The sequence below is a fragment of the Lepidothrix coronata genome, unplaced genomic scaffold (genome assembly GCF_001604755.1).
Source record: "Lepidothrix coronata isolate B3197 unplaced genomic scaffold, Lepidothrix_coronata-1.0 Scaffold230, whole genome shotgun sequence".
NCBI classification, from domain to species: domain Eukaryota; kingdom Metazoa; phylum Chordata; class Aves; order Passeriformes; family Pipridae; genus Lepidothrix; species Lepidothrix coronata.
In genome coordinates, this window is record NW_016690410.1 from 480,521 (window position 1) to 502,853 (window position 22,333).

The 22,333-nt window shown below is 46.9% G+C and overlaps 1 protein-coding gene across 7 annotated transcripts in view; it reads left to right on the forward strand.

Annotated features, from left to right (window-relative positions):
• LOC108506843 overlaps positions 1-22,333 on the forward strand; it is a 58,897-nt gene that overhangs the window by 32,703 nt on the left and 3,861 nt on the right. For 3 of the 7 annotated variants that reach the window (XR_001877878.1, XM_017834233.1, XM_017834234.1), the window contains one exon: positions 1,402-1,526. Coding sequence is in view for 6 of the 7 variants with exons in the window: in XM_017834233.1 (XP_017689722.1) it covers positions 1,402-1,526 (125 nt within the window). In the remaining variant the exon portion in view is untranslated. Of the gene's footprint in view, positions 1-1,401; positions 2,384-22,333 lie in introns of those variants that run through there. The other 4 variants (XM_017834236.1, XM_017834231.1, XM_017834230.1 and 1 more) reach the window with 2 other exon arrangements.

A 22,333-nucleotide genomic window follows, 5' to 3' on the forward strand; every position in this document is an offset into this window, starting at 1 on the left:
GTAAATGTTCAAGGTACAAAGCCTCAGAGAATTTGGAAGGGGCTTTGTAAGGGACTGCTGGGGCAGACTGTAGCCTAGGCTATTTGAGCAATTTGCAATGCCTAAGACTGTCCAACTGCTTTAAACAAATCAGTCTGAACTTTTCCCATTCATTTTTTATAGCACTCTTAGCACTTAGCAATATACTCTTGATTTTTGTATTGGGTTGGGTTTTTTTTTGTCCCAGGCTGACAGAACAGAAAAGCATCTGCAATGCTTTGTTCTTACTTCTTCTTTTAACCACCAGAACCTGATTTGTGTCAGAAAAGATAAGCCTAGATCCCTACTGTATTAAAATAATTATTTGGTGTAAGGTGGGGGATGAGGAGGGCTGTTATTCTTAGCAGCAGCAATGAAATTTCAGCAGCTGATGACGTCAGTGCTAAAATGTCAGTGTGAAACAGGCTGGAACAAATTAAGAGTGTGGTGTCGTCACTGTGAGAGCCACGCTGCCCTCCAGAGGGACTGTGGTTGGATGCTGCAGATGCAGTTCAGGAGATGGGGGGACAGAGGTTTGTGGGAGCTTCTCAGAAACCTCAAAAAAAGCAACAACAAACATCTCAGTACCAGAAAGGTCAAAGAAGATGCTATTTGAACATTCCTGCCCATCTCATGGTGTGAGCTCACAGCGAGGGAAGGGTCATGAGTACAAACCAGATTCCAGGAACTAATACGGAAAAAAAGGACAGAAACCAAAATAATATTGACTATTTTCTAGTCACTTAACAAACTGGGCTAACTCCATTTCTGATGATACTCCTATGACTCAAATTGAAGAGAAATTTGGCCTGAGATGACTGTTGTCATGATGTGCTGCTTAAAAGAGGGCAATGTGCTTGGAGTAGAGGTGATAGTGAGGTGTTTTATTACTTAACTGTGCTGTTGCATTTGAAGAGTGCCTTCAGGCTATCCAAAAATGCTGAACTCAAGGTGCAGAGAGCTTTAATCAAAATGGGGTAAAATTCCAAATGCATTCATGCTTGTCCTCAAAAAACTCAGTCTTGCTCACTTTTTGGCTAGTCTCAGGTTGTGTTGTTGGACTTGACCTTGTGTCAGCACAGGGCACGGATCCTGGCTTAGAGTTGGTATCTCGAGGGTCCTGATATCTTGGATCTTGAGCCCTCCATCTTCTTGGTCCAGCAGTTGAACTGCCTTGTCTGTAGGGGTCTTTGTCTTGTTGGGCTGTGGGATGTGCTGTGTTGTGGGGCTGGTAGGGAGGGTTGGGACCATCCTGCCTTCCATTACGGAGACCTGCAGTATTTTGTATGGAAATGTGGGAAAAGTCAATATTCCCTGGATTAGTGTTTCTAGAAAACTAATACAGGTAACGAAACTGCTCTGTGTTGTTTCACTCTTTTCTAGAACTGCCTGTCTCGTCGCTGCAGGGATGGATGTGGTTACAGCAGACAGAGGAAAATCCATTGAGACGTGTGCTTATCTATCAATTGTACCAGCTGTTTCTGGTATGCAGCAACTGACTGACCACAGTAAGGAAACATGGATGTAATCAGTTAGCAAACCGCTCCTTTCTCAGCAAGGATGATAAGGATTGTTGGCAAACCCACAGAGAGTTACGGGAATAGAGGAATTGGTGCGCTGAAGTCACTTCCTATCACCCGGGAGTCCCTGGGCTCAGAGCATTGTTTGCTTTCCTAGTATGGATCTTGGTGTTTGTCTGCACTAGTTCAGATCTATAAGTGCACTCACCCTGTCCACCACACAGAAGCCCACTCAGAGAGATTGCCAATGCACTCTTCTGTCTGCCTCTGTGGGAAGGATTCAGGCTGCCTGTGAGCAGAGAGAGTGATTCTTTACTACATCTTTACACCGGCAAAACACCTTTCTGCAGAGGTATTTTCAAAACCAGGCATGACTTAATCAATTCTGGGAAGAGGCATATGCCAACAGAAACACTCTTTTGCCAACACAAACTGTGCTGCCACTAGAGGAGTATCGGCAATCCCACTCTTGTCAGCGTGGGGCCTCCACTTCACTGATTAGGCTCTATATGGGTGGACAGTGCAGGAGGTTCCCAGCCAGTGAGGTCAGTGCTGAGGTGAGCCCCTTCTCCCTCATCTCAAGAGAAGTGGTGGCTATTTTAGCTGCACCTGCATCAACAGAGAATTTACAGAAACTGGAGGTGAGCTCCTGAATGCGCAGCTGGTTACTGTTGCAGTCTGTAGATTGGAAAATGGTCTGCTGCACTGTACGTGGTCAACACAGATTTGATGATACCTTGGCAGTATCTGGTGTCTTCTCTGAGGTCTTGAGAGCCAACTCAAAGAAGGCTTCTGCTGCAGCCCTGAGTGCAACTAATTGCAGCCTAGCACTGAGGTTAGTAGAATGCCACTAGATCAAAGCTTCCTTATGTGGAAGGCTGGAGAGCCTTGACAAGGATGAGGCAGATCCGGTGCCAAAAAGCATTGTGTTGCCTTGATGTCAGCATTTCAGGTCTAAAAATGTGACTTGTAAAAGCAGGGGAAGCAAAAGGTTGAATGCTACCTGCACTGCATCCTGTTTAGCCAGACTTTGAGGATATAGAAATTAAATGTCCACAGAAGGAAAAAAAGACTTCTACTTTTCCTAGATTTATTGGGTGGGTTGTGTATGTGAAATTGAGCTCTAATACAAATCCCCAGTAGACAGTATTTTAGACAGAATGGCTTTGTTCTGAATGTGTTTGTAAATATGTCTATATTTTTAAGACCTACCACTGTAAGAGACCCAAGATGATCTGTGATTTCTGCAATCTCATCAAAGAGAGCAAGTGAGTGATTCCATGCGGTGGAGACATACAGCCCATGACTCATAGCCCTGAGTCACAGCATTGGGACACTTCAGCATTCAGAAACACTAGTAGTGACAGAAATCAGGATGATGAGCAAGCAGCTGTTACTCATTCTCAGCTGGACACCATAAGCATGTTTGTACCAGTCAGTGTGGCTCTGGCTCTTCTTTGTTTCCTCCTGCAGACCTGCAGTCATCTGGATAGCGTGGTGACATAGCTCACTTAACATTTTGCCTCTGGGCAAGGGATGATCAAGTCTGGTCTTTGGCTCCTAAAGTGTCCTGCTTGACTCTATTAGGCTCAGCATAGAGTTTCCATGGCGGTTTTCACTTTAGATTACTTCCTTATCTCTGGAGATCAGCTCACGTTACAAACATGAATGCATTGATCATCACATGGGGTTAGAAAGCATATCCCTATTTACTACTGATGGGGTGGGGGGGTGGGCTGAGGCACTAAGCAAGTAGGCAACTTGCTCTTAGTGACAAAGGAGGTTTGTAGCAGAGCCAGGACAAAACCACAGGAGCCTTAAACTACCTCTCTTAATCTCTAACAACTGAACCGTATGCTCCATTGCATTCATCACTTCCTCATGGGGTGGCAGTTTGGATGAGAACAAGTGCCCAGGAAGTCACCCTGTTTATTCTGTCTCGGCCTCTTAATGCCTGTGGAACATTTTTATTGAATTCTTTTCATGGCCATCAGCTTTGGTGCGGGAAATGATTCCGAGAGACAAAGACTCGGTTGCGTGTGTGCACGTGCGTGTGGGGTTGGGAGAGGGGAAGAATAAAAAATCCATTTCCAGATGGTTGAAAGGATGCATATCACTTTGCTATTGGCAAAAACAACCTCTTTCATTTTCAGGATGTGTAAGTCACAGAATTGCAGCTGGAAAAAAACAGGTAGAAAGGGAGGCAGTGAGGTAAAAATAAGAATTACTAATGAAAAATAACCCAGCTGATATTTGAAAATCTAGACACTTCATTTTTATGTAAACAGGGGGGAAATGTACTTGCTGAGGAGGATCTGTATAGAGCAGGTCCAAATACGTATCATCTCATTTTCTTGTTAGCTTATTTGCTTTGCATTCCCAACTGTAGCCTCACAGGAAATTCAGTCCCTGGCAAGCTTCAGCTCCAGACAGGAAACGTTCTGAGGAATTTCTTCCATACAGGTACTATATTTGCTTGGAGGGATAACACGGTGGAGATATTTACCACGGCTGGATTTAACTAGCAGGATATTATGCATGTTGATGGAGTTGCTGGGAGTGATTTCTGTCTGCAACCACCAGCATGCCATGTTTAAACAAATCGTGCTGCTCTGCCTGCCTGTGTGAAGATTTGCATGAGATCTGGGCCAGATTCTCCCTACTCTGACAGCAGCACAGCCCAACTTATGTCAAAGATATTTGCTGACGTCAGGAAATATCAGGATCAGGCCTGTGCAGCAGGTTTTCATCACATGACAAACTTGGTCTTATCCTATTTGCATGTACAGATACTTGCAAGCATTATTTTGATAGGACTGACTGGAGCGGGGGCAGACTTATGCTGGGTGTGCAGATAGGTGATGGAAGGTCTTTGCTCTTGCCTTTGCTCTCTGAGGGAACCAAACACGGAGAGGGGGAGACTGACCACTACCTTTCAGAGGAGTGGTTGGTGTTGAGTGTGGCCAACTGAGATGCAAGTTTTCTGCACCTCTTGGGATGCTTTCCTACCTTTCACTGCAAGTTCAGAGCAGGCCTGTTCTGCTTATTAGTCCAGAGGAGATCACAACAGTCTGAAAAACAAGTGCCATAGGTCCGCCAAGGCCACTTTGCTGGGTAACTTCAGCATCATCGGTGAACAGTGATTTGGTAGGTTGAATAGTTCTTGATGCACCCAAGAACAATATCCCTTTCTTATCAAAACACATCAGTGCTTTTGAGTCTTTAATGGAGTTCTCAGGATACAAGGTGTGAAGAGAAAAGAGTGATCAGTCTGAATCATTGTCTTGCAAGAGAAACGTGAGGGTTTAAGTACATGGCTGGGAACAGTCCTGTGCTGGCAAGGAAATGGACTGCATGACCCATCTCAAAGATCTATGATTCACTGCAAATACAGAGAACGAGCATGAAAATGTGTAAGAACATGTAGTGGTACCTTGCCTGCTATTGCAGCGCAGCCTCCAGCTAGAGACAACCCAACCATGTTTACAGGTGTGCTCTGGGAACAGGCTTTTTCTGTGGGGAGCTGTGAAAGGTAGCAGAATGCCTTCAAAGCCTTAAAGGTCTCTGTGCCACCATGCCAAGCTGTGGAAATGTAACTGTGTGTGCAGGGCTGAAGCATGGATTTTTTTTTAAAGATTTTTTTTTTTTTGTTTCTGAGGCAGGAAGCGCAAGTGCAGATCCTCCCATTTAATGCTAAGGGGGGAAGAAAAGATTCACAGACTCCCCTGCAGTGTTAGTGAAAATGCAGCTTTGGCCTTTAGTGCCCTTTGTTACATAAATACAAGTAGCGTAGACATATTAATCACCCTGCCATTGAGGGAGGAACAGAGCAGCAACCTCAAATGCCACCCACTCCCCATTCCCGCTCGCATTTGATGTTGCTATTTTAAGCCACACATTATTTCCTGCTGTGATTTTATTTTTTTTACCCAGCTTCTAATTCTGGCTCTGAGGTAAGCTATGACATACGTATCCCTCCTCTCCCCCTCCCCACTTTCCTCCTCCCCCAGCACCCACGTCCTCTTTATTGCTGTCTTTTAGAAATTTTCTCTCTCGTAAGCATCCAGGTCCCAGAGGTTAGTTACTGAATGCCTGCAAAAAATGTGAAGAGACTGATCTTCTTCCTGCTTTTGGACTTCAGTGCAAACAATATTGAGGTCATGGTTTGCAAGGCAGACTGTTTTGAAAGTGCTATTCCCCTGTTCCTCCCTCCTCAGAGAGGTTAGTGTTGTAGAGGGGATACTCTGGCTGGCAAGGAAGGCTGCTGCTCAGCAGCTAATGATGGGCCATGACCAGTGTACTCATCTGCCAAGAAGGGTGTTACACCAGTGGCATGTGCTTTGTGGTGCAGAGGAGTTAGGACAGAGCTCAACTGCTTGACAAGGGTTTTCTCTCCTGAATATGCTTCTCTGTAAAGGCAATCAGCAAATTTCTAGCCCCCAAGTAGTTTCTCCCACCGGCAACCACCTCATCCTGCCTGTGCCAGAGCACAACTTCTGTGTGTCTCATTCTGCTGCATCCACGTGTCTCCTGTGGCTTGCAGCTGCCACTAGGTCAGCCCTGAGGAAGGCTGTAACTGCGTCAGTCTAGGGCAGAAAAAGAATGGAGCCTGCAGTTCCAGGAAGGGCCCGGTGCACCAGGCAGCTGTGGCTCATCCCCTGCGTGAGAGTGTGGCTGAGCACTGATAAGAGCTCTGCCAAGGTAAGTTTGAGCCCTGGGAGGAAATCTGAGGCCTGCTTCTGCACCGCGATTGAGGAACATTACAGGTTTATCCTCTTCCACACCCACTTGCCCCTTCCCTCCCTGCCAAGCAACCCATCCTGAAAATCTCCTCTGACTGGATGTTTGTTGCTGCAGACGAATACCTGCTAGCGTAAGAGAGCAGGCTGGGTGGCAGCAGGCTGCTGGCAAAACCCTGGGCCTCGCTTCTGCATTCAGGGAAACAGAGGCCTGGTGTATATATTTCACACAAACAATCTCACGCCTTTCCCTTCCTGTGAGTTACTTTTGGAGCTGCTGCACGTGGCTCTTGTCTCTGTGGTACGAGCAATAGCTGTAGGAAATCCCGGGCTGGGTGTTTATGTGTTCTTTATCCTCCCCTTCCCCAGATGGGGATTCCAGTTATGCCCTTTCTGAGATTCCCGGAGAGTGGGAGAGGCAGAGAAGTTGAGAGCAAGAAGCCCTTTCCAAGTGGTTTAATGTTAGTTACAGCCACTGGAAGTCTTTGCTGTGCTTTCACTAGGATTGTTACTTTATTTCCCCAGAGAAGGCTGCGGAGTCACATCCCTTCCCAAGAGCAGGCTACACACAGCGTTGTATGCTCTGCTGCTTTTTCGAAGCAGTGAGGACAGCTGGGCAGCTGTCCCATCACAGGACAAGCCGTGGTCCTCTCATCCTTGCCTGCAATGAGCTTGCAGCTGAATTGAGCAAACTAATTTGCAGTGGATTGGAGAGAGGGGAAAGAGGTGGGCTCATGAATGGGCGTGATCACACCAGAATGAAATGACTGTTTTTTCAGCATACTTTGTCCCCATGGGCAGTTATTTTAAAGTTCTTGCAGAATAACATCTCCCACAACTGCAATGCTGGAGAGTTTCCCCTTCAAGATGGGAAAAAAAAGGACCTCAAAAATTGTAAATTGAGTAAATTGGCTTCACAGAAAATGACCCTGCTCCCAAGTGTCACACCCAGTGCCGCACAGCAAGAGCCAGCCAGCAGCTGACAGATGTGTGTCCTGCACTGGATGATGACAGCTCTCCAAGCACTGATGTCCACGTGATAGCCAGTACTGCCATCCTTGCTGGCAAAGACTTGCAGCATCTTGATGGGGGTCTGTGCAGTGGAAGGAAGAGCTGACTGGGCATGGGGGCTCAAGGAGGGAGAAGAATTCGGTTTATGCTGAGTGTATATGTTCAGTTTATGCTGAGTCCCTGCCTGCTTGCCAGGACCATCCAGCAGAGACCAATGCTGTATAGGCTCTGGTGGTCACTGGAACAATAGGAGCACTGGGAAAGAGCCTGTTGTTTACAGATAAAATGGCTGTGGGGTAGGGGTAGCTTAGGGGCACTGGTGCAATAAACCGTATGTGTCATGGCATTTGAGGTATGTGATAAATAACCCATTTTTGAGCTTGGTCAGGCTGAGTATTGCAGAAGCAGAAAAAACAAAGAAGTTAAAAAGGCCAAACAATCCTGAATACCCACAGTTTGGCATCTGGGAATGGCATAAGATGGCAGAGATTCCATGGCCTGTGGACTGGCTGATACCATCCATGCAACCCCAAATTCTTTCTTTTCTTGCAGAGCTGGCCTTTATGATCAGCCTTGCTGTCTGGCTCCCTGGCCAGCTCACAGGATATGGATCTGGCAGGAGCCCTGACTGCCTAGAGAGCCCCCTTGCTCACCTGCCATATTGTTCCCTGTCCTGGTAGCTCAGACATAGCTCATCTAGGTCAAGAAATGCAGCTCAGGAAGACATTCCGTGTGAGCTCTGATGAGATCTGCTCCTCCCAAGGCCCTTCAGCCGGGCTTGCTCCTTTTTCTCATTCCACACACGGTTTAAAAGACTGTGTTTGTAAACACCAGCCTCTGACTCTCTGCCTCCGGGGCTCTGGGAGGAAGGCCAGGGAGGGATCTAAGAGACAGCAGACAGTTTTAAGAGGCAGTGGCGTCCGATTGCTGTGGTGGAGAGGGCACGCCTTGCAGTTAATAGCCATGGTGTCGGGAGTCACCTACAGTACTAGCAGGTCTCGGCATTATTTCATGGTTCCCTGAGGCCGATCTTGGGTTTTACTGAAATGACCTTTTCACATGCCAAGGTAAATTCTGTGCCTCTCAAGTCAGCTCTGCCAGAATCAGCGGGGAGTTAGGCTGTGTTGCCTCAAGTGTATGTACAAGATTAGTGCCCTGTGATGACAAATGCCACAGTGGACACGTGTTTGCATTTGACACAGCACTGGTTAAATATTCACTCTGTTCACCCTGTTCTTCCCATAGATCGTTCCAGGGACCTTGGCCACATACATGGACCTGGGCACTCCCATCTTACTGGGCAGACAAGGGCCTGCTGTGGCATAGCACCTGGTTGTTGAATGCAAGTCAGGTGACCTACAGTCCGAGACTCACAGTCTCCCTTTGCTTTATTCCTTTTCAAAAATTGGTTAACAAGTGCCATTGTTTGGCATTGTGATATTGTGGAGCAGTGACAAAACTCTTCTGTTGAGGGGTAGAGCTGGTGAGAGGTAGAGCTGGGCCCACCTCTTTCCCATCAGCTGCAGCACTTGGTGGGCAAGGAAGGCAAGGAGAGATCTTCACCCAAGCACAAGTCTGAGCTTGTCTGTATGTCCAGAATTGCTTCTGTCCACACACTTTAGTAAAAGGCACATTCATACATAGATTTATCTAGAGCTGCAAAGCTCACAGGAAGGTGAGAGCCAGTTCCAGCAGAGCATGGAGCATTAGCAGCCAGAGCACACATGGATGTCTAGTACAGAACTAAAGCTGGGAAGTAGCCAGAGGTCCAGACAGGCTGTACAGTGGCTGTAGGGTTGCCCTCACAACTCACTGCACAGATGCAACCTCTGTGCCCTGCATCCTGAAGGCCTGGAGCTGGGATGTCTCTTGTTTTCTGCATGCAGGTCCCCTGGGCTCTCAAGGCTTCACACTCTGTGTGATGTCTTGTACTTGAGTGATGTGTTACACCTGTGCAAAGGACTCCATGGCTCCCGTGGGAACAATGTGGAAGGTCAGGCCTGGCTGGTGGGGCTGAGAGAGGAAGAGAAAAGCTGGTGGCTCCTTTAAGGGAGGAAGCCAACAGGACTGCAGGGAAGGAGCTCTGGAAGCTGTGTTTTTCTCTCAGCGCCTCAGGGGCTGGTTACTAAATTTGGTTACTGGGCTTAAATAATGCAGCGTGGCAGAGCCCAGTGGGTTTGAACATTGTCATATCCACATAATCCTCTCCTAGGTGGCAGAGATCTCTTGTTCTCTGCCGCTGCTATCTGCGCAGGAGCTTAAATGTGATGTGAAACATCATCTTAAATAATTATAACTAGGAGAGAAGAGCCAAAGCTGCAAAGTCCCATCAATTTCCACTGTGCTCTGTCTATCTATGTAATTTCTAAGATGCCAATCACCAAAGCATCCAAGCACTGTCTAATCTGGATCTGAATTCCCTTGGTGCTCATGGAGGCTTGAATCCTAGCGTTTTGTGTGAGCCCATCTCTAGCAAGCATAGGGACAGAGCTGCATACTGTGAGCTGCATACTGAAGCATCCTATTGCTTCATGATTAACTGACCGAATGCCTGGTTGGGTTGGAGAAGTCAGGACATCATGGTCACCCCTAGCCCAGGAAGCATTAAATCCTCTTTCCATTATTTTGGCAGAAGGCAAGGAAGGTTTACCGAGGGAGAGCAGGGAGTCACGGTCCCCCGCCCAGTGTGTTGTCTACCCTCCAGGTCACACAATGTGGAAGGAGAGGCAGATCGGTACAGCCAGCACAGTCTGTGCACCAAGGCTGCATCCAGCTCGGGGGCAAGAAGGCCCTCTGCCACCCCTTGCTGTAGATACAAGCCTCCCCATGCAGAGACAAGAGAGAAGCACAGGATAGGAGCCAGTGACCTGGCTTTGCACCACGCAGAAGGAGGAAGAAAATGATGCACCCAGCTGCCCTCTCAGCTGACCTATTGCCCCACACTTCCTGCTGACTTTGTGTAACAGATTAAAACCTGCCAGATGACCACTGAGGGCTAACACAGTGAATGTTAACAGTGACAGAGGGACTTGCTGTACTGGACATACTCACCTGGAGTGAAATGAGATTAAATTTTCCTTCATTCCCAGTGAAAGAGTATATGTTTTTAGTGAGAACCTGCCAGGTTCAGGCAATGCCATAGCAGTGCAATTACTTTCTGTCCATTGGGCTGCACTTAGGAGAAGGGTCTCTCTTAGCCTCTGCCCACAGTATCCTCAATTTGACATGACACTTGACAGTAGGTTTCATGGCAGAGGATACTTAGCAGTTACTGGGAGAGAACCTTTCCAAATCCTGTTTGTAAGCATCACATTTCAGTCTTTACAAAAGTTCAGGTCCTCCCCACCCTCCCCCATGGATCAGCCCTATCCCCTTCCCCTGCAACTGCTGGAGTATTTTTAGTGACATTGAATAAATACGTGTTAAATCTTTCTCCATTAGTGACATGTCAGAAATTGAAATGGCATTAGCTGTAAAGCCTGCAGCAAAGCCAGCTTCATCTAGGGCACTTGCAAGTATTTACCCAAGAGGCCAGGTACAACAATACCAGCATTGCTTTTCCTTCGATCCATCCATGTTCTCTGCACACCCTTTCTACCCTTTTTCCTCTAGAAATACTAATGGCTCCTTCTGTTGCTATTTACTCACAAACTATCCCCAACCCTCCCAACATAATACTTAGGAAAAGTCTCCAGGTTACAAGGTTTTATCCTCTCCAGTCACATGCTAGATATGTCCTCTCCATAAATCATATCAGAGATTTCTCAAGCCCCATTGTAAAAAGCTGTTTTTTTGGCCCTTGTTAAGACCACTGCATAGCAACTCCAAAACTGCTGCCACAGCTAGGACTTGGCAGGTAGGAATCTAAGTATATCAATAACTAGATTTTCCATCCATCCCCACAACTGCCGCCTTCTACACAATCTCCACTCTTCCACATACATTGGCTCCTCAGCTAAACTTCACATCTGACTCTAAGCCATGCCCACTCTGCCAGTCACCCACTCCTTCATTTCAAATCCTGTTTCTTCCTAAACATCCTGCCTCTCCCCCACTGCCTTTGTTGCTTCAGCTTTCCCCTGCCTTATGTTTCCCCTTGTCCTCCTGACTACCCATCCGATCCCCTTCCTTCCTTCTTCCCCTTTTCAATCTACCCTGCTTCCCACTCTGATCTGTATTCCTCAATAAGAGATGGACATCTCTACTGTCTCTGATGGTTCAGGCAAATGGCTTGCATATTCCCTGGGCTGCCCAAGGCAAGAGCTTGCTCTCCGTTGCTACTATTTCAGGGACATGGTATGGATCAGCTTGGCATCCAGAGCTTAAGGAAGTCTACAAAGAGCCCACAGCATGTGTAGCTTAACAGGAGATGTTCAGTTCAGAAACTCTGCCACAAAGGAGCAATGGATAATGTGAAACTTGAGATGAAAGAAATTGAAATACTACAGCTATCAAGTAAGCCAAAATATTTATAGCTGTGATTTGCAGCGTGGCTGATTGTGCAGGGCAGGGAAAAGTCTACCATTACCTACCATTAAGGAAGAGGGAAATTGCAAAACAAACATCCCCTTTGGATATTTAGGAGCACGCCCAAAAAATTAACGTTGATTATATCTCCCTATTAAGAAGCAAGATACTAGCTGCTTTAATTAATAACGTGGGTTCAATTGCTTTTTTGCAAGTATCAGGTGAGACATCAGGTGGTGTTCCCAGTGACATGAAGTTAGGCTCTTCTAGTTAGCAGGGTAATCCTGAGGCCCTGCTCTTCAAAGGTATTTAGGTTTCAGGCAGCTGATGTTATTTAGATGCTTAAACCTTTTAAGGCTCTGAGCCTTAGGAGCTGGGAGGTTGGCTACAAAACTCCAGATTGCCTGGTTCAAGTCTAGTCTTCGTCAGTCCTGATGGATAAATGTTACTGTAAGGTATCTGTGAGATGTCAGCTCTCTCCCTAAGGCTGGATCATTCTGCAGTTGCCTGATGTAGCCTCTTTGTGCCTTTTGTTTCTGAAGGAGGGGGTGATAGCTAGTGTCAGACTCTTGATAATGGCTTTGAAGGACCTGTGTAGATCTCAGGTTGTTTTATAGTTATTAATTCATTCAGACAAGCAAGGCTGCTGCTTGATGGGTACTTTGTTTCACTCAGGGAGGGGGGAGGAGTGCGAGGGGGAAGAACACAGGGAGAATTGGTGCCTTTCCCAGACTTGCACAATAGCAGGGCTGGAAATGGGCCTTGTGCAAATTCAATTACTCTGAGTTGCAAGCATTAACTGCTGGGCTGCCCATTTTTTATTGTAGCCGTGGAAGGAGGTGCAGAGAGCAAACTAGCTGCTGTGGTTTGGATGTGGTGCAGATGCTGTCAGATTTTAGCAGTTCAGTGACATTTTTGTAACAGTTCCTGAAGTCACAGCTTTCCCAATACTTGGCAATAAGTAAGGCTTGTGTACAGGTAAGGACTTTTGTTACATAGTGCAAGAAGTCTAATGAGACAAGAGCAGGAGGGAGAGATTGAAGAGCTTGCTTTCTTCACCGCCTGCTTAATTACCACCTGAAGAATGACACTGAACTCAGACCCTTACTCCAGGTCAAAGGCTTCCCAGAGGGAATGGATATATCTTAATAATGGAGTAGACTCCTTTACCAGACTTGCAACCAGCCCTTTGTTAATGGTAGGATCCTCCCCTCCCTCCCAGTTCAGCACCTTTAATCTCTCTGGAGTCAAACCAAGCTCCTTAGATCTAGGAAAGCAAAGGGACCAGGATTCTATAGTGAATCTTTGAGCCAGGAGAAACAACAGCTCTGATATTCAGGTTTTTCCCATCATTTTACACTAAAAGCATTCTGCCATCAAACGGGTGAGCCGAGCTTCTGAGGAAAACCAGGCTGTGTCCCTTCTGCCTTGCGCATCTCATTAAAGAATAGTGGGCAGTTTGGCAAGAGATTCCTCAAGCAGGATGAGACCGGATCACACCCTAACTACCTGGAGGCAACAAAAAGCCTGAAGTGCTACAAGCTTTTCTCATGGTCCCTGGGTTGCTCTACTGCTCCCAGCCACCCAAGTGTGGTGTCCAGGGGCTCCCACCAGTCCAGTTCTCCAGAGGTCACATATACAGTGGAGAAAAGGGCAACTACAAGACTTTTATACTGTGAGGCCTTCTCAGACAAGGAGGAGCCCTGAGGTTCCAGCAGCGCAGAGAAGATGCTGAAACGGGAGCAGAATTTACCTGGGGGTGATGAGTGGGGCTCTGAGGATGACTTGTTGAAAAGTTTTAGAAAGGGTGGGGACTGAATCCACCTGCATCCCACCCAGGATTTATTGGGCTGTGTTACATTGTGTGTGCTGTGCTACTGGGACTCAGAGGACTCTGAATTGTGTGGCAAGAACTGAATGTTTTAAAAGCCATTAAAAAGTATATCAGGGTATCCCTGTGTATGTATCTTTGCTGGAGTTACAGACAGAAGGGACATTTCCTAACTGTCTTTCCAGTTTGCACCACTGTGGTACCATACAGAGCTGGCTCGCTGTGTGCCCTTCTGGCTGTTAAGATACAGTGCAGCTGGACAGCATCACTTCATGGTTCTCTTGCGTTAGGTCAGTGAGAGTCTGCTGGGTAAAGAGAGCACCTGAGATGTGACTACACTCTGTGACCTTTGTCCTCAGAATGGACAAAACCAAAGAAGTCTTTAGCAAGGTTTCGTACCTTGGTAGGTCTGGTGGGGCAGGCAGTGGTGGGGTGTGTGTGTGGTGGATGTTGCCTTTCACTGCTGTTGTGGGCAGAAGAAAGCAGTACTTGCCTTAAGGGTTCATGTAAGGCTTCTGGGGAAAGCCATCATGGGGGGAAGACTAGTTCACTGAGGAACAAATAATAAAGGGAGCTGGCATGAACAGAAGGGCCTAAAGCCTTTTCATTATATAGAGAAAACACTCAATGCCTCATTCCCTGGGGAAGAGCTCCTAGATAGTTGTCAGTCTGGCTGGCCCCTGCCCTTTAATCTGAACATGCCCAAATGGGCCAGGGGCTTTATTTTTGTATTATTGCATTGTCTTCCTCCCACTCACTTGTGCTTTCCTCTCAGATGTGTGTGGCTGCTTTTGATGCTTCTCTCCCCTGTTTTGGCCTCTCTGTTGGGCAAACTTTGTGGTTTGCCACCTTTTCTTGCTCCTTTTTCTACATCTTTGATGGTACAAGAAAGCTTCTGGTTGTTTCTCTGTTTGCATTTCACTCTTCGTAGGGTTGTGTCTGATGTGCTAAGGCAAAAACATCTGAGTCCTTCTGAGTTTTATCTAGCAGGGAATGCTCAGCAAGAGAGTGCAAAGCACAATGTAAAAAGAGGCTGTTCATTCCTTATATTTCTCAGCATAATAAAGGCAAAGATATTTTCTACTAACTTCATGATAAAGCTATCGGCCATATTTACTTTGTTCTTGTCTAACATGCTTTATCTCACAACTTCCAAGCACCTTACCAGTATTATTTGTATAAATAAATCTCACATTTCTTCTGTGCGATAGGCATTTTCCCCTATTTTTGCAGTTTGGGGAGCCAAGGCATTTAAAAATTAATTGGCTTTTGCAGAACTACAGAATAATCCAACCTTAAGAAAGATAACAAGAACCTCACAATTCTGCCTTCCTTGCTTTTATTTAATAGAGTGTTCTCCACCTCTAGTTGATAGGGAATCTGGTTTTCCTTCAGGTCATGATCATAAAAAGATCCAATTGTCACTTTAAACATATAATTTAAGTGTCTTCCTATACAGTGACCTTCATCAGAAAGCACCAGCCACTGCACAGGTAGGTAGGATGGTGCTATATTGAACATTATGAGGCTCAGAGACTTAGACATTGTCTCCCTCATGGTTTTTTGGGTGCTTTTTTTTTGGTGTTTTTTTTTTGTGTGGTTTTTTTTTTTTTTGCTAGTGCCACCCCATCCTGTTTTGTGTATCCCCCAAATTTCCCAAGGTTTGCTGGAGGAGACACTCTCTAGGCAATCTGCACACCTGCTGGCTGGTCACCACAAAGTGACAGAGTTTGTGGCTGGAATGGATTTTATATGGACCTGGTTGGCCAGCTTGGCTGTGTCCTGGAGCTTACAGGTCCACCAAACTTTATTTTTTTTATTTATTGCCTTTCTAGTAGCTTGTGCTGTTGAAATAGGTTACCACTCCTTTTCAGTAAGGGAGAAGAAGTTTCAAATGGCAAAGAAGTTGGGAATGACTGTGATTGTGTTATGTGCCTTTCCTGGAAAAATCCCTTTATGCGATAGGTGGCCTGAAGACACTGGTACATTCGAACTGCAGCTTTTCCAGTAACCCAGCAGGATTTGGTGGGTGGAGGAAGGGGAAGGAACTCAGTGAGCTGTGACAATGGGAAAATCTTGGCAGGGACATGCACACGCAGTCTTGCAACCAGCCCCAATGTCCCAACTGTTACCAGAAGGGATTGCACCGGGATGAGGAATGCTCAGAAAAGGGTTTGTGAAGGCAGCCACAAACTCGAACCCTGGATCAGTGCGTTGGGATGAGGAGGCAGCCGAGGCCACGCTCCCCTTGGGCTCAATGCCACCGCCCTAGTGTCGTGACAGAAAACCTGGAGATGCTCCATCCCCGCCAAGGGAGAAGGGACGGGGATGGTTTGGTGACGCGCCAGTGCGCGCGCCGCTGCTGCCCCCTGCCGGGAGCGTCGGGAAAGAGCGGGACAAGGGCTTCTCCCGGGAGCTCGGGGATGAGCCAGGCGTCCCTCGCCCTCCGTCCTGCCCCCCGGCTCCCGGAGCCCTCCCTGCCGCCCGCGCGGGGCACGGCTCGGCGGCTTTGTTCCAGAGCGCCTTGCCAAGGCCGTGCCTGCGTGTGACTCCATCCCTGCAGCACTTCCTGCAGGGATATCTAAGACTGGGTCATTTCCTTTTGACTCAGCGGCATCAATCAAGGAGTATATTTCTCTGGCTTCTGGCTCAGGTCTCCAGCTGTGAGGATATGCCCTCCCGCTCACACGCGGGCTGTGGGCAGTGTGGAGACGAGCCCCGGGCTTTGGCTTCTCTGGTCCCTTGGCACTGACTGCAGCTGGCAGGGTGCTATTCCCTAGCCTGTCCATTGTATATGCCCAGCTGGTTTATAGGTGTCGGCATGGCTCGTGGGCCAGGCAAGTCAGCTCCAGCGTCCTGCTGACAGGCTTTCCAAGCTCAGACTGCTATGCCGAAATGAAAGACCCACGGCACAGAGCAAAAGGCTTCTGTGACCATCCCAGTGTTGCACACACTGCACAGTCAGGTGCTGAGGCAGGGTTTTTAGCTAAGGCTGATTCAGACACCTCTAGTACAGTGAAACATAACCTAAATCCAGATATTGTCCAAACCGTTCAGAGGCTGTCCTCTGCACCTAAGATGTGCACAGTATATTGTTTTATATGAACAATTTATATGATACCATTTATATGGACAAGTTGATATGAACAAAAGGTTTCCTTTTTTACAGCACAGGATTTTGGCTTTGTGACTGAGGCTCTTTCCTGTAAAAGTCAAGACCAGCTACTGCTCATGCTGGAGCAAAATCACTGTGTGGATGGAGGATGCCATCCTTTCCATGGATAAGCAGAAGTGGTCCAAAGGCTAAGCCTGTAAATAAATACCCTATGCCTTCACATGACTTGTCTGGACTAGTCTTAGGGACAACCAGCTATTACTGCCAGGGGAAATCAAAGTGTACTTTGTAATTTGGGACACACTCAAGGTCCTGTATGTGCTACAGGAATGGTCCCACAATTGCTGTGCCAATCCCATCGTCCCTGCGTGTCCCGTTTGTCCCTGCAAAATGACATTGTGTGACTGATGTCAGGCAGACAGGACAGACTGATGGCTTCCAGCTCTGAAGAGCAGCAGAGTTGTTTACCACGAGGAGCAGGTAGAGCTGGTGGTTCAGGTTCCTTTCTGCCAAGGTGGACATGAGATGCTCAGTCACAGGAGAGTCCTGGGCTTTACGCTGGGAACTGCCAGATTATGTACAGGATAGACCTGAGGCAGTGTTAGAGATTCACGGCAAACCTCAAGAGCAAAGGCAATCTCCAGACAAACACCTCTAAGCATGGGCAAATATACACTCCAGTTGTGCAAATGAATGTGAAAATTGCCCCCAAATGTTTCCAGTTGTTCAGAATAAAATTGTAGTGTCTGAGAAGCTACAAATTCACGTTAACCTGGAAGGGAGGTATGAAGACACTTGAAAGTAAGAACTGCTGATGGCTGCTCAACCAGCAACATAAACATCTATCTGCCACACTTTTGTCAAGAAATTCTTCCTGTGTAGACCAAACTTGATCCTTGTAAGCATCGGTATAAGGGCCAAATATTCTATATAAATGTATATTATATAGATAAGTATATATAATATATATATGTATATATGGATAATATATGTGCACACAATAGGATTTTAGGATTATGTGTATCAGCAAATCTGTATCTGGGGCACTACAATTCCATTCTCTAGAAATTAATAACTGATTCCTGTTAATTTATTCCTGCCATGGTTTTGGCCTATGCCAGTTAATGCTTTTCCAAACAATTCCCAGGCATGACTGAGGGAGTTACTGTGGGCCAGGGGCTGTTCCAAACAACTACTTGGATCCAAATAGCCCTGCTTGTAGGATAAAAGACTTTAATGTTACTGGTGCAAACCATCCTGTGCCAGGGCTCTTAGTGCCAGGGAACAGTCCTGGGCACGTTTAATTTACTGGTATAGACATAGTCTATGAGCCCAAGGGATTAGGCAGGGTTTTAAGGGCTGCATGCCTGGACTTAGATACTTGATTTCTCCCAAGATCCATTTTATAGAACCTTGTTTTTTTGTGGACATGGGCTTTGGGCCTTTAAATCTTCTATCACCTTGGCTAAAAAGCCTTGCCTTCTGGTGTTAGCGACCCTCTCGTGTTTTCCCTAAATAGGAAAAATCTGGTGGAAGGTAAAGTGGGTTGTACTTATGCAGTTTTATTATTGCTGTCTTCATGACAGTGGTATATAAAAATAGTGAGCTCTGTTTAATTAACACTTCTTAAGTTTTTGAATTTTTTTTAAGGGGAAACTCATCTAAAATGTAAGAGGAAAAAAACCAACATACAAACCAGTAAGAAGCCTGGCTAATTTTCATCAGGCTTTGTAGAAAACAACTTCCTTTGTCTTCAGGTAAAACCTGGAGATCTAAAGATTACACTAATTTTGCTATATGAAATTATGGAGGGACTGATTAGATTTTGAAGGGAACATCCCTGCAGGTGTATTCAGTTATACTGATCCTTATGGTATAACATTTCTTGGGAATGGTGCTATTGAGTTTCTAGTACATGAATGTACTTGACCTTGGAGCTTTTCTATGTCCTCTGAAGAACAGCACAGAAAGGTGTCTGACTGATAGCAGCAAACCTGCAGGGATACGAAGGAACAAAACTCCTTTGGTCAGGATACCAATTACAGTGCTTCCAGTAACATATGTTTCCTGACCCATCTGTCTGGTCTAATCATAGCTCTTTCTTCTCCTAACTCTTCCTGGCTGTTACCTGCTTAGCCTGACTCTTGCCATGACTTGAGCTTCATTTCTGTCAATGTGGACACCACACTAGCATCAGGATACACAGGCCAGGGCTGGGATGAACACTGACATAATGTGTCTCTTCTTATCTGTGTGACTCTGCTCCATCAGGTGGGGCTGCTGCTCTACTATGCATTATGTGATCCAAGTATCCAACCATCCCAACTCAGCCTGTGTTGGGACAGCTCTGATACTGTGATGATGATACAGACTGGTGATAACAGTAGTTATCAGAAGTATACTGAAAACTCATTTATCTGCTGGTATGATGAGTGTCTGCCATATATAAGCAAATTAGGCTGGCTCTTCAGAAGTCATCACTTGGGTTTGCAAGGGAGAAAAGATGAGGGCTGAGGAGTGATGAGATGAACACTTGATCCTTATGACTGAATCTGTCTGTCCTGTTCTGCTTGCAATTTGCTACACAGGTCTTGCAGAGATGGAATCCCACACACCTTCTATATGTGCTTCTTTGTGATGCGTGAGCAGGTTTATTTAGAGGATTTGATGCCGTGTATCTGGGCCCATTACCCATCTAGCGGGGAGCTAGAATACGTTTGAATAGATCTGGCAGAGAAAGAGGAGAGTTTTTTCAAAATCAGGCTCCAGAAAATTACTTGTTAATGCCTCTAGGAATACTGGCTGTGGTGTGGAAACTAAGACTGAGAATTTGTCTCTGCATTCCCTCCTCAGGTGTGTGGACCACAGTTGGGTTTGCCTTTGAGGGCTAGGAGACTGATGTGGAGGTGTAACCTGTGTCAGGCTCTGTGTCCACCTCTCATGCACTTGGACGAGGAGAGGTCATTCTAGGGTGGAATTCGGTGGCAGGCCTGGTCCTTTCACTCTTGCCTTCTGCACTGTCCTCGAGCTTAAGCACTGAGAAGGGAGCGTGCAGAGAGAGCCTGGCATTGGCAACCTGGCTAGCTGAGCGTGCAGAGCCAGAGCCTGGGTTCGGCACCCTGGCTCGCTGCGTGAGACACCCAGATCTTTGGCTACTAGAGCGCAGATTCCTGCTTGGACATGTGCTCGTCAGCATGGAGCAGCTCGTTGCTGCTACGCGGCAATCCCGGCTCTGCCCTCAGCCCATACGGGAGAACACACAGGCCGGCAGAGCTGGGGAAGCTCGAGCACTCCCACCTCCCGCCGTCCCTTGTCCCGGCCGTGCGCTGGGACGGGGAGAGGGGCAAAGCCGCGGTCTCTTGCGCCCCCTGGGGCCGGCCGGTGGGCAGTGCAGGCCCAGAAGGTGTCCGGCACGGTACAGGTGGGGCTTCTCACGAGGTTGGAAACAGAGACATAAGGGAGTGATGTATGATAAGATCTCCATGAAAATATTTCATCCCCACCCTTTATCAGCCCTTTGGCATAGCCCATCTTCTCTTGCAACCCACTTTCTGACCACTTTTTTTTTTTTTAGTGCTAGCGTGCCTGCATGCAGAACTCAGTTACTGATGCCAAATTTATTTCCTTCCTCCCAAGGCCATTTTCATCTTTGTTTACACAGCCATGCTGCCTGGAGAGCTGTTTCAAGTGGAATTTCTGGTGGATAGCTTGCAAACAACTGTTCTTATCTGTGAGAAACTGATAAAGGTTTCATCATTTGGTCTTGGCCTCTAGAAGAGTTGGGGAGGATATACAGGTGCAATGTGCACTCATGGAGTTTAGAAAGTGAGGAGTAAATGACATGCTCATGATTTATTCTCATTACAAAATTATCTAAGGTTACTCCTTCCTTGGCCAGTCTAGCAATCTGAGCTTTTGAGGCAGAGGCTTGTGAGGACAAGTTGTCTTGTTCTGTTCCTCACAGCACAGTTTTACTGGATGCTTGGAGGCCTTCTGTTGGCTTATGGCTGCTTTGTGATCACAAATCCTCAGTCATTTTCAGTTCTACAGTTATTTTAAGGGCTGTATATTTTACCTGCAAGCCTTTCTCTGGGGATTCTGTTGTGCTGGCACTCCCACAGAGGCCTTAGGCACTACTCATGCTCCTCTCACAGCCTCCCGTGCTAAGAGCAGCTCAGTAGCACAGGTTCATGCACTGACTTCAGTGGACCCAGAACTGTCTTCCCTCCCCAGTAATCAATTGGAGCCTGGCAGCAGCTGGAGATGAGGTGCAGTGAGGCAGATGGGAGTCCTAACAGTTCTGTGAAACATTACCAGTGCCTGGCTGGCGTTTTCTGGTCATCTGATGTCAGTCTGAGATGTCTAGCCAAGCTCACAGTGGGGCACTGTGGCCAGGAGTCCCCCAGGCTGCTGCCCCAACCAGGGCACAGCATGTGTGCAGCCTGGCTGTTGCTCTCCTAATCCATGCACTGTACTCATGATAAGGCATCAAGTTCAAACTTACACCTCCTGGAAATTCTTCCTGGAATTTCATTCCCTGGTGATACTAACCTGTCTTTTTTTTCACTTCCCTTAGAAGCACTGAAACTACTCACAAATACAGATCTAGATGGGGTGCCCAACTAGAGGAACTGGGAAACCTCTTTGATGTTGAAAGCTGTGTTTTATTTATATACTTGGGATAAGCCCAGAGGCTGTCTGGCCAGCCAGGAAGTTCCAGAAAGGAATTTCCCCCCATCAAACCAGCAACCACAATAATATTTTCTCCCTTCCTCTGCAGAGACTGAGTGTGCTCATTTCCTAGCACTTTTGCTTAAGAAAATATGCCATTTTTTCAGGATCCTGGGCCTTTTCTCTCTGATGCTCCCCTTCTAAGCATTGTAGTTTGAGGCAGGCTGGTAGACTGGATGGTTCTTTCATCTTTGGACTGATGGCTTGTGGCTAGGGCTCAGAACCACTGGTGATCCCATCTGAGGACTATTATTGAGAAGATGTTTGAAAAGGAATATAGGTGAGTGAGGTGCAGTGACTCTATTTGAAGGAAAGGTCAGATGAGACAATTCCTCTTCTTCAGGGATTACAAGGAAAAAGCTATCCAAAACAGAAATCATCACTTGTCTTTGCCTGCATTTCTGAGGAGCCAGGCTGCCCTGCTACCCTGGAGCTTCTGGCTGGCCATGCTAAACTGCTGGCCCTGTGAGTGCTGTCGCAGCAGCCCGTTACTGAGTGGGTGTCATGGGGCCCCTTCCAGGGCCTTTTGCAGAGGAACAAATTCTGCAGTAGCAGCAGGAGAAGCACAGTGTAAATGGCCATGGTAATCCTGCTCTCCCTGGTTCTCACTGTATTAGCCACATGCTGACTTTCCAACTGGCCCTAACAATTTTCAGGGAGAGAATGGGCAGCAAGGGAATTATAACAGAGATGGGGCTGCCCAGAAGTGCTGTTAGGAGGATCATCTCTTTTCCTTATGTCTGTCATGTTGCCTGTGCTGGTGTGGTCATTGTTTCTCTACCAAATAGCAAGGTTTTCTGAACACCTTTCTTTCCAATTTTCTTTCTGCTTCTTTTCCTCTTTTCATGGCAGTCAAAAACTGCAAAAACATGTATCCTAGGCAGTTCATTGCTCAGATGTG